The 12,605-nt window shown below is 49.5% G+C and overlaps 1 protein-coding gene across 1 annotated transcript in view; it reads left to right on the forward strand.

Annotated features, from left to right (window-relative positions):
- The window catches only part of LOC309363391 (dynein axonemal intermediate chain 2-like), a 75,860-nt gene that overhangs the window by 55,574 nt on the left and 7,681 nt on the right, over positions 1-12,605 (forward strand). The window contains exons 18-26 of the mRNA XM_081899696.1: positions 1,701-1,895; positions 3,533-3,679; positions 4,871-4,993; positions 6,544-6,691; positions 7,631-7,805; positions 8,004-8,202; positions 8,391-8,661; positions 10,883-11,004; positions 12,401-12,555. Coding sequence (XP_081755822.1) covers positions 1,701-1,895; positions 3,533-3,679; positions 4,871-4,993; positions 6,544-6,691; positions 7,631-7,805; positions 8,004-8,202; positions 8,391-8,661; positions 10,883-11,004; positions 12,401-12,555 — 1,535 coding nt within the window. The remainder of the gene's footprint in view (positions 1-1,700; positions 1,896-3,532; positions 3,680-4,870; positions 4,994-6,543; positions 6,692-7,630; positions 7,806-8,003; positions 8,203-8,390; positions 8,662-10,882; positions 11,005-12,400; positions 12,556-12,605) is intronic.

Below are 12,605 nucleotides of genomic sequence, written 5' to 3' on the forward strand. Positions count from 1 at the left end.
CGGCAAGCTGGGGATAATTCTAACTGAAGATCCCAATAATGAATAGCCCTACAGTACTGAATGACATTGCCAACAATGGTCAGCCTTGGACAAGACCATTGGTACATCTATCTCAGCTTCTACGTTCCTTCTGTGACCAGGATTGCATGTTTTGCCCTTGTTGTTAGGGACGCTGTCAGTGCAGGCTCCCCACATAGCATCCTGGTTAATGGCCCACAAATAATCCGACCCTCTCCCCCCCCCTTTTTTTAATTATTCTGTATTTGTGTTTTTGTTGCTAGAGAGTAAAACCATATTAGTCAATCCAATTGTTTGTTCTGCTGCTTATGAAGAGGTGAGACAAGCATTAAGGCTGAGTTTGAAAAGGTTATTCTTATTTGCATTTGGATTTAGTTTTTTGAGGCAGGAGGGGGAAAACGTTAGCAGTGATGGAACAAGAAATTCAATATTATTTCCTGGATATTGGTTATGAGGAGAAAGAGATCAGCCCATGACTTCTTGGCAACAGCAGATGCTGTGGCTTTGAGGAATGGACCGGCATGCTTACCTGAACGTCTTGCTGTGTTCAGTGGGGCCTATTCCAGATAAATGAGCATAGGACTGCAGCCTTAGAAGACTTGGGCTACGTACACATGACAGAATTAAATCAGATTTCCCTTCCCAAAAAAACCTGGGAATTGTAGTTTACTCTTTACAGACCTATAACACCGTTAAAAAACTACAGTTCTGAGGATCCTTTGATGGGTGCTTAAAAGTGTGGTATTGCTGCTTTTCCCCCACCTGAGGAAAACGACTGTTTAGGTTTTGGCCAACCAGAAACAGATCCATTTCACAGAGTTGTTGGGTGTCCCCTTCCCCCTTCTGTTTCCCAGGATGTTCCTCCTTTTCTTTGGTCCTCGACCCCCCAAATCCCCATAACAATTCTCATGACCTTTACCTCCTTATGTCTTTCCCTGATGACTCCATTTTGGTGCTCTCACCACCTGTGGGGCATCTTCTCATCATCCAACAGGTAGTGGCTTCGCTCTTACAAAACCTTTAATATTTTCAGTTTCTGCACTTTTCTGAGTTGAGGGAAAAGGAGGGAAGAGGAGTATAGACTCCTGTTCCTATAGACTCCTATTCCTGAAGTGTCTGTTCATGTAAATATTGCTATGAAATATTACTACCTCTGGTCCACTCAGGAGAGAGCAGAAAGCAGAAAAAAGGAGAAACTCTGGGATATTGTCTTATGACTTCAATGAAAATAATTTCCTACAATGAGAAAAGTTGGGGATCTTGTAAGTCTGATATGGCAACAATATGGAAGAGGTAGGATGGACATTTCCAAATAATGCCTACAGACACGTCCAGCTGAATTTTGGCCTTTGTTTGTGTGAACAGTGACCAAGAGGTCTGCAAGCCAGAATAAACTTGCTCGTTTATCTGCGGTTCCTTAAACCTCTCTGTTTCCAGTGTCACAGAAGTGCCAGAGTTTAAGTAAGCCTCCTGTCAACAATATCCATGGCTCAATTTAACATTAAGGTGGCAAAACTTTGGAACATCAGGTGTTCCTAGACTACGGCTCCCATCATCCCTGACCATGGGCCATGCTGGCTGGGGTTGATGGGAGTCGGAGTCCAACATCTATTGGGCCACAGGTTCCCTGCCCATTTTAAGAAGGACGCCTTTGTGCCTTCCGCTGTTTCCCTTCCCTGCAGATCATGCAGCTGTTGATGAAAGGCAACAAGCAGCGTACCCAGGAGCCCACAGCGGCCAACCGGACTTCTTCGCGCTCCCATGCTGTGCTACAGGTGACCGTGCGCCAGAAGAGCCGCATCAAGAATATTATGCAGGAGGTGCGCGTGGGGCGGCTCTTCATGATCGACTTAGCTGGCTCGGAGCGGGCCTCTCAGGTACGAGCAGAAAGGGGCAGGCTTCTCATCAGGAGGAGCGCACCACGTTAGTCTAGGGCAGGGGTCAGCAACCTCTTGTAGCTGTGGGCCAATCCACCTTCCCTCAGACCTTGTGGGGGGCCAGACTATATTTTGAAAAAAATTAATAATGAACGAATTCCTATGCCCCACAAATAACCCAGAGATGCATTTTAAATAAAAGCTCACATTCTACTCATGTAAAAACACACTGATTCCCGGACCGTTCACGGGCAGGATTGAGAAGGCAAATGGGCCGCATCCAGCCCCCGGGCCTTAGGTTGCCTACCCATGGTCTAGGGCAATGTTTCCCAAACTTGGGTCTCCAGCTGTTTTTGGACTACAACTCCCATCATCCCTAGCTAGCAATGGGGGACTTGTAGTCCAAAATGGGACCTGTAGTCCAAAAACAGCTGGAGATCCAAGTTTGGGAAACACTGGCCTACGGGGTACATATTTCCTGAGCATTGTCTGGAGGCTACGTATTTCCTTAACATTGTCATTGAAGCCCTCTGGTGCTCAGCCTGAACATGTGAGGGCCAAAGTGTGTAGAGGAATGGGCACATCAGCCCACACCCAAATCTTTGTGTGTGTGCCAGGTTTGCCTGCTCCACTCCCAAGCGTCACATGTTTAGTGCAAAGAGCTGAAGGGGCTTTTTTCTGTTTTCCTGAATGAACTTAATGGGCCACCTCTCAATCGGGAACCTTGATAAGGCAGGCTCTGAAGGGGGAACACTTAAAAAGTCTGCTTAAGACCTTAAGACCCACGTACCTACGGGACCGCCTCTCCTGGTATGCCCCGCGGAGGACCTTAAGGTCCACAAATAACAATACTCTGGAGGTCCCGAGCCTCAAGGAGGTTAGATTGGTTTCAACTAGGGCCAGGGCCTTTTCAGCACTGGCCCCGACTTGGTGGAATGCTGTGTCACAAGAGACTAGGGCCCTGCGGGACTTGACATCTTTTCACAGGGCCTGCAAGGCAGAGCTGTTCCAACTGGCCTTTGGTTTGGACTCGGTCTGATTCCCTCCCCTTATGGTTTTGATTTATCAGCTACTTTGAAATGAGGCTGCATTTTAAATTGCATTTTAACCTGTATTTTAAATTGGTATGTCCCCCCCCTTCCCCCTATTATGTTTTTACTGTGATTTTATTGGTGTTAGCTGTCCTGAGCCCAGCTCTGGCTGGGGAGGGCGGGGTATAAATAAAAATTATTATTATTATTATTTATTTTATTATTATTATTATTATTATTATTATTATTATTATTATTATTACTAAATTTGTGAAGGCCGGTGTGAGGAGAGGTACAGCCAGCAATGGGCCTGGGGCCACTGAGTTCATTCTGGTCCTTCTACACACTATGGGTATCCTGTCTGAAGGGGGGCTTGAAAGGAGTTAAAATGAGGAGAGGAGTGGCATTCTTTCCTTCCTGAGACTGCTGCTTTGGCAGAAGCTTGAAAGCTGGAGTCAAGGGCACAAGAGAGCACAGCAAAGACGAGGGCAAGAGATTCCAACCCACTCTCAAAATTGCAGCCGAAGAAAATGTCTCAGCAGGCCTTGGTTTTTCTCGGAACAACGATTCCATTCTTGTGTCCCTCCTACTCTCCTTCACCCACAGACGCAGAACCGCGGGAAGCGAATGAAGGAAGGCGCTCACATCAACCGCTCCCTGCTGGCCCTTGGCAACTGCATCAATGCGCTCAGTGACAGGGCAGGGGTCAAATATGTCAATTACCGGGATAGCAAGCTCACTCGCCTCCTGAAGGTAGGTCTGCCTGCGGGGTGGGGCTGGCAAGGAGGGTGCCTAATCATACAAGGTGGGCATAGCCTGAATTAAATGATATGTTCTCTCTCACACGTTCACAAGGCAAGGTTGGCTTGCGGGGAAGGATTTCATGCCAAGGTGCATTGAATTGTAGTCCTTACGCTTAACAACAGCAACAACAAAATGGCGGCAGTCTGGTTCTCGCTACCCCCCGCCCCACATCACAGAGTTTTCTTTTGTCTCCTTTGGGGTGGGGAAGAAAAAACATAGCATATTTGGGGGCTGCGGTCAAGGAAACAAAGGGACAATGGTGTTCTTCTTCTTAAGGTGACAGAGGTGGAAGTGGAGAAATTCAAGGTGGGTTTGGTACTGTTGATAGTCTCATATTTGCCACAACATTTTGTTCCTTCCCTAGTCCTCTCATATTAGGAACCAAACATCCCTCAATGTAGGTTAGGTGGGATGACAGGACCACAGTGCCCAATCTTGCCCTTGAGTGGTGGCCATGACATGTGATCAACACCCAAGGGTGCCATGGCAAGTAGGGTCAGGTTCGAGTTGCAAGGCTTTATATCACTCCAAGCAAACAACTAGCACTTACAAGATTTGGAACTCAAATGAAACCTTTCATTCCTCTTGGGTCATACTTCCCTGTATCAGGCTCTGTACCCTTCCTGAAGAGGTAAGAGACAAAGGCATAGTCCCGTGTTTCCCAAACTTGGGTCTCCGACTGCCTTGGAACTACAACTCCCATCATCCCTCGCTAGCAGGACCATTGGTCAGGGATGATGGGAACTGTAGTCCAAAAACAGCTGGAGACCCAAGCTTGGGAGACACTGGGTTAGTGCTTTGTCCTGGAGTTTAACATCCTGTAGCCTCTCACTTAGCTACCATCTTGAGTATTCCTTATATTAGTAAGCAAACATTGGGGAGATGAGGCCCCTGGTGTCAATGGAACCAGGGGAAGGGGAATATGGTTCTAGGAGCACTGTTCTGTGGTGCATGCATCCCAATCTAGGGTGGCTTTGGCTTAGAAGATTCTTGGCTGTCCAGCTCAGGTTTAGTGTGGGGCCCAGTTTCTGGCTCTGCCACTTGCTCCTCTACTCTTCCTGATCTGGCTGGTTTGTCCTCTTCTGTGTCAAGAGTCCTAGTTCCTATGTTAAGACCTACAACTTTGCTCCCTAATCCTAGGATTCACTAGGCGGGAACAGCCGAACGGTAATGATTGCTCACATCAGCCCTGCCAGCAGTTCCTTTGAGGAGTCACGCAGCACCCTGACCTATGCAGAGCGTGCCAAGAGCATCCGCACCACGGTAGGATCCCCCAGACCCCACACCCTTTCTCTAAAAGTTCTTCCACTTCCTAGATTTCTCTCTTATGTGGCCACAGTGGCATAGTGTGGGTTTCCAGAGCCCGGGGCTGTGCAGAGGGTGGATGGGGAATGACATCTGTGTCACCCAGGGGACCGCAGCCACAGAGATAAGAAGAGTTGTTCCATTATCTGGTGCGCTCACTTCTTGGTTTGCATGGAGAATCCATTTTCAGTGGAGCCCAGTGATGGAAGTGTGCAACTGTATTGAGGCAGCACCAGGTGTTGCAATTTTGCACCCCTAACAATTTTGCACCCGGGGCAAAACACTACGCCACTGGGTGGACATTCTAGTTGTTCCACCAGAGCCAAACCAATCCTTTAGTCCTCCAGTCCTGAGCATCCTAAATGCTGGAACCATTCTCAGATTGACACACAATTGTAGGGAACAAGACTTGCTCCAGGAAATGACAGTTTTATATCATACAGGACATCTCTTTTCAGAGCACGGCAGCTATATGATTGACAGGATACTAGACTAGATGGACCACTGGTTTCATCTGATGGTGTTGCACTTATGTCCTTCTAGAAAAAATGAGGGGGGGATGTAGAAAAACACCAGTCTCCTGCATTTCCAGTCTAGCAACCTTCTAACTGTTCTCCCCTCACAAAATATTATCCAGACTTTCATCAAGGTTCCCTACGTATGTTTTCACACCACCTCTGATGTCTCCAGTCTTCCCATTTAGTACCTACTCTACCACATAACATTTACCGTATTTTTCGCACCATAGGACGCACTTTTTCCCCTCCAAAAATGAAGGGGAAATGTGTGTGCGTCCTATGGTGCGAATGCAGGCTTTCGCTGAAGCCTGGAGAGTGAGAGGGGTCAGTGCGCACCGACCCCTCACGCTCTCCAGGCTTCGCGGACCTCTTCGCAAGGAGCGGGAGCACTCCGGCTCCTTGCGGGGAGTTGCCAGCATGCCGAAGCCTGCGCGCGCTGAGCTCAGCGCGCCCAGGCTTCGCGGACCTCTCCGCAAGGAGCCGGAGCGCTCCGGCTCCTTGCGGGGAGTTGCCGGCATGCCGAAGCCTGCGCGCGCTGAGCTCAGCGCGCCCAGGCTTCGCGGACCTCTCCGCAAGGAGCCGGAGCGCTCCGGCTCCTTGCGGGGAGTTGCCAGCATGCCGAAGCCTGCGCGCGCTGAGCTCAGCGCGCCCAGGCTTCGCGGACCTCTCCACAAGCAGCGGGAGTGCTCCCACGGCTTGCAGAGAGCTGCCTGTTTGCGGGCTGGGGTCGGGGGAAGCTCGAGCTTCCCCCGCCCCAGCCCCGCGCCTGGGGGGGGGGAATAATTTTTTTCCCTTTATTTCCCCCCAAAAAAATGGGTGCGCCCTATGGTCCGGTGCGCCCTATGGTGCGAAAAATACGGTATATAATATGTAATGTTGGTGGAATGTCCTTAAGTTTTCCTCCCACATATAGCAATTTAAGAGAACTTAAATTGGATGCCACAGTGTCCATGGATTTCCAGTACTCATTCCCTCTCTCCACCTTGGCAGGTAAAGCGTAACCTTCTTAATGTCTCATATCACATCGCCCAATACACAAGTATCATTGCCGACCTACGTAGTGAGATTCAGCGGTTGCAGCGCAAGATTGAACAGCAAGAGCCACGCCCAATGCGGTCCGACATCCGCAGTATACAAGGTAGGAAGAGTGAGGGATGTTTCTGCCAGGACATGGACACTTAACATTCCTGCCTCTAGCCTTCCTACGCCTGTGGTAGCTTCATGCCTCACCGAGTGACACCTGTACAAAGGGAACAGGTGCCATGGGATGGGTGGGCAAGATGTTCCTGTGGCCCTCAAACGTAGCTGAAAGGCTGCAGTTCCTTCAGCTTTTACACATCACCCCAAAAGTATAGGCTCGGCGGTGTGTTGAAGGTTTTGGAGAGTGCTGGTGCTGACCTTTAAAGCCCTAAATGGCTTTGTCCTTGTATACCTTAAAGAGCGTCTCCACCCCAATCATTCAGGCCGGACACACCAAGGGAATGAAAGACCTACATTGGCTCCCAGTACGTTTCCGAGCACGATTCAAAGTGTTGGTGCTGACCTTTAAAGCCCTAAACGGCCTCTGCCCAGTATACCGGAAGGAGCATCATTCAGCCCGGACACTGAGGTCCAGCTCTGAGGGCCTTCTGACGGTTCCCTCACTGCGAGAAGTGAGGTTGCAGGGAACCAGACAGAGGGGTTTTCTTGGTAGTGGCACCCTCCCTGTGAAATGCCTTCCCACCAGATGTCAAAGAGACAAGTAACTATAACCTTTAAAAGACACCTGAAGCCCCACATAGGGAAGTTTTTAATGTTTATGGTTGCATTATGTTTTTATATATTCTGGAAGCTGCCCAGTGTGGCTGGGGCAACTCAGTCATACGGGCGAGGTACAAATAATAAATTTGTTGTTGTTGTTGTTGTTGTGTATCTAACAACAACAACAGCAAGTTGTGCAGTGGAGAGCTTAGTTGCCCTCATAGCACAACGTGAGGGAAGGGAGAAATGATAGAGGTGTTTGGTGGCGTCTTCTTGCTTGACATTTTGACCAGACTCCTTGCATTGGTTCTTTTTCCCTACCTGCTGTTCACCGTAGCTGAAGTGCAACTCCAGGGCAACCCCTTTGAGAGGCAGGAGATGGACCAGCTGAGGGAGCAGCTGATCAGCACCTTCCGGGAACAAATGGATGTGCGGCGCCACCTCATGGAGCTAGAGAACAATTACATGGAGATCCAGATTGAGAGCTCTCGCCACCTCCTGGCCATTGCTGAGTAAGTAGGGAGCTGAGAGATGGCAGGGCACCTTCCCACGTTCTTTGGGGTTCCTAGTTTGAATTCTCTGTGAGTCTGTGCTCTGAGCCTAGGCTGCCATGTCTGAGTAAGGGTGGGAAAATAACCCTGCCGGGTTTACCAGCGCTTGGGCCCTGATCCATCTTCCTTCCTCCTTTCCCCACTCACCTCGCCCTACAGTTGGGAGCAGGAGAAGGCACGGCGGGCCCAGAAGTGGCGAGAGGAGCAGAGGAAGGAGAGCTACAGCAAAGATGAAAGCGAGAAGGACTCCGACACTGGCGACGACCTGTCGGATGTGCCGGAGCCGCAGGAAGTGACGTTAGCCCGGGAACACATTGCAGCCCTCTTGAGGGAGCAGGATAAACTTCACAAGCAGAAGGTATTGAAGCTCAAAGGAGTTAAGCAATAGCCACTCCGAGGGAAGAGAGGGATGAGGGCCCAGGGTTGCGGCCGCAGGGGAACTGCAGCATCTGTTGAGGCTGAGCTGTTTGCAGCCAGCAGGAGTCTCTTGGGCTTGCTTTTGCTGGCCCCCTGTGACCCCGGCGTGTGACTTCCCCCCTGTGCCAGACAGAGCTGGAGAGGCGGTTCTGGGAAGTCCGTCAGCGTGGGCACCGGCTGGAAGAGGCACTGCCCTGGCGCATCAGCTCCGAAGAGCAGCGGGAGGTTCTGAGCCTGCTCTGCAAGGTCCACGAGCTGGAAGTAGAGAACACGGCCATACAGTCGGGGGCCCTGCTGAAGGACAACCTCATCCGCCACCAGGAGCGGACCGTGCGCCGCTTCGAGCGCCACCGCAGCCTTTGCCACCGCATCATCCACGAACAGCGGCAGATCATCCACGGTACGGCCGCAACCGCTGTAGGGGATCCGCTGCACCTTGCATTCCTAGGGCATGCGATCCAGGACATGCAGAAAACCACATTTCCCACCTTTTGCACTAATTGAGAATGGGGTGTGTGTGCAAGGCTTCAGGGAATTAGATCCCTCCCATGGTGTCAGCCAGGAATCAGAGAAAGGATGAAAGCTCTTACCGTGCAATTTATTCAATCATTCACAGAGAGCGGCGAAGGAATGCAGCCAGTGTGGTGCAGTGGTTAAGAACGGTAGTCTTGTAATCTGGGGAACCGGGTTCGCTTCTCCGCTCCTCCACATGCAGCTGCTGGGTGACCTTGGGCCAGTCACACTTCTCTGAAGTCTCTCAGCCTCACTCACCTCACAGAGTGTTTCTTGTGGCGGAGGAAGGGAAAGGAGAATGTTAGCCACTTTGAGACTCCTTCGGGTAGTGATAAAGCGGGATATCAAATCCAAACTCCTCTTCTTCTTCCCTGTATAATGGCGTTGCTCCAAGTAAAGTCCCACCCCTCTGCGTCTCCCCAATTCTACATCACTTCTATGTCGGCTAATCTGAGCTTTCTGCTGCCGAGTTCTCTGTTCTAATACCCTCAATCCCTGCCTGGTCCTGGGAGAGGGGGGTGTCAGGAATGCTTTTCAGACACTCTGAGTCTGTCAGCTGTCTCTCCCCTGGTGCTTCTCCCAGAGGCGGAGCTAAGTGCTCCGGTACCCAGAGTGCTCCAGTACATGCTATGCACCCAGGGGTGGGGCTAGCCACAAGCAGCGAGCATCCCAGGGGGGTGGGGCGGTGATGTCACCCGGGGCGGATCGCACCCACCGCACCTCCCTTCCTCCACCAGTGGCTTCTCCTTCTTCCTGCTGTTCCTCTTTCCCAGCTTCTGCAACCTCTGAACTCTGGCCTTCTGCAAACCACTGTTCTAAATCTATACTGTTCTCCTATTCTCGGGAAGGTTCAGGGAGGGGGGGCCGGTCTCCACCATTCCTCCTCAGTCTAGCCCCTGACAGTGTGTGTGTGACTGAGAAAGGTACATCAGTGTGGAAATGTTCCTGAGATGTTTTAAAGCACAGCATGGGTTCACATTTTGTTCCCTCTCCACTCTTTCTTTCAATCTGATATAGACTGCCTATGTTCATAGACCATTTTGAACCCATGGTATAATGTAGTGCTGTTCTACGTATCATTCAGGAGGAGTTAAAAAAAAAACACCTTTACAGTTTACCCAAACATTTGAGGGCTGAACAACAGTGCCGGATTACCAAATAGGCAGCGTATGCACCGGCTTATGAGCCCCACAGCAATGGATCAAAAATAATATTGGGAAGAGAATTACAAAAACATATTAGGAAATTATTTGCGAGGCCCAAGATTTTGACTGCCTAAGGGCCTCCACGGAGTTTAATCCGGCACTGCTGAACAATGTGGTTAACCTTGAAATTATTGGTTGTGTCAGGAGATACGGCTGTGTTTCTTTTTAGATATTTTCATTGATTTATTTGTATTCTATTTTTTTTAATTTCAAATTTTTATTAAGTTTGTTTTACAACACATACACACACACACACACACACATAGAACTAAACATAAAAGTAATAATACACAATCAAAAAACAACAAACAACAAAGAAATACAAATAAAACATAATAACGTATGGAAACTTACACAGATCAAACTATATATATATAATATTTCAATTCTTCTTTTCTTCCAATTGACTTCCTTCATCCTCAACAAGGTTCTCTTTTCGTTTTTGGTAAACTGTCTCCTTCTTAGTTCATTATTACCCCACTTTCCTTCTGTTTTTAACTTTTATACCATAATTTATTTTGCAGAAGTTAATCGAAACAAGTCCAAATATTAATTTGAGGGCACTGCTTTTTAAGGTATTCTCTATATTTCCCCCATTCTTTTTGAAATCTTTGCTTGGGCTGACCCCTAATGGCTTCTGTCAATCTAGCCAATTCAATATAATCAAATAATTTATCTTGCCACTCTTTTTTTGCCGGTATTGTTTCTTTTTTTCCAATTTTTGGCAATTAGTGTTCTCGCAGTCCCTGTAGCGCAAAGGAATATCCATTCCCTTCCCTTCCCTTCCATTCCTTTATTTGGATTCTGCCTAACCCGTCGCTGTTGCAGACTAGACCGGAAACATGTGTGGAGCATTGATTCTCCATTGTGCAACCCTTTCCCCATCCTCTCTCTCCTTGCCAGAGTCTCAGCTGTCGGTGCCATCCCACCTAGAAGAACTGTACCAAACCTACTTGCATGAACTGGACGAGGGAGGCTTGGACCGTGTTGCTGTCATTGACCGAGCGGCCGCCCGGGCCCTCAAGGTACCATGCTGCCACCGCGTCCGGTCCTCATCCACAGCAACAACTCATTGGCAGCACAGCCTTCACATATAAAGACCACACTGTCTGACCTATTATGAGTCCCATTCTGCAGGAAATGCCTGGCTTGGCATAGCCCTTCTAAGGCAACTTTTGGGCTCTACAGACCTAGCCAGAGTCCTGTTTCTCACTAGGCTTTCTGCGCAAGCCTAAACAACGAAGCAGAAGGCTTTTTGAACCTAACCACCTACAGCCAAGTCCAAATCAGAGGCAGCCAAACTCACCCCAGTTTTTATCCTTGGGCTCATCTGCGTTAAATAATCAGAAAGATAAATTAGCAGGCAAAACCCAGAGAAACCAAGCGGCCGAGCATATTACACCAATCCCGGCCCAACTGCACTGGCTGCCAGTTAGTATCTGGGCCCAACTCAAAGTGCTGGTTTTGACCTATAAAGCCTTAAAAAGCTCAGGACCCCAATACCTCAAGGACCGCCTCTTCCCATATAACCCATCCCAGATTGCGGTCATCATCTGAGGCCCTTCTTCATGTGCCTCCTCCATGTGAGGTCCAGAGGGTGGCAACATGAGAATAGGGCCTTCTCTGTAGTGGCTCCCCGTTGGTGGATTGCTCTTGCCAGGGAGGTTCGCCTGGCACCTTCATTATATATATTTTAGGTACCAGGTAGAAAGTTCCTTTTCACCCAGGCCTTGGGCTGATTAATATACTACAGCCTTTTAACTGTGTCTGTGGGAAGGGAGGAATATCGTTTTGCTCTTTCGTTTTACTTCTTTGCTTGTTTTTATCCTGTATTTTTTTCTGTGAACTGCCCTGAGGTCTTATGATGAAGGGTGGTGTATCAAACAAACAAAGTTGATCCAACAAGACGGCAAAGCTAATAACTTGTTTTCTAATGCCACCGGGACACGGGTGGCACTGTAGGTTAAACCACAGAGCCTAGGGCTTGCTGATCAGAAGGTTGGCGGTTCAAATTCCCACAACGGGGTGAGCTCCCGTTGCTCGGTCCCTGCTCCTGCCAACCTAGCAGTTTGAAAGCACGTCAAAGTGCAAGTAGATAAATAGGTACCGCTCCGGCAGGAAGGTAAATGGCGTTTCTGTGTGCTGCTCTGGTTCGCCAGAAGCAGCTTAGTCATGCTGGCCACATGACCCGGAAGCTGTACGCCGGCTCCCTCGGCCAATAAAGCGAGATGAGCGCCACAGCCCCAGAGTCGGCCATGACTGGACCTAATGGTCAGGGGTCCCCTTTACCCCTTAATGCCACAGGTGGTGTTGCCCCTTCTTGGGCCATCAACTTCAGCTACGAACTATAGGTGGAGAATGCAAGGTTGCAGTTGCTTTTGGCTATACCTGCAGGGCTTTCATGTTCTGTTTTCTCTGCAGGACACCTCTGTGCCAAAGCTCCCCCCACTCCCGGTGGAAAGTATCCTGGACTCTGACCAAGAGAGTGTAAGGACACTGGGCTCCGAGTACCAGCCACCGCCACGGAGGGATTCCCGAAGGGGCACTCTCCCACCCCTTGTCCCCGAGCCAGACAGGTAAGATTAACTTGATACCTTTTTGTGGAACGTATCTCGTGCAGCCCCCA

Source organism: Podarcis melisellensis (genome assembly GCF_964234715.1).
Source record: "Podarcis melisellensis genome assembly, chromosome: 2".
Taxonomy (NCBI): domain Eukaryota; kingdom Metazoa; phylum Chordata; class Lepidosauria; order Squamata; family Lacertidae; genus Podarcis; species Podarcis melisellensis.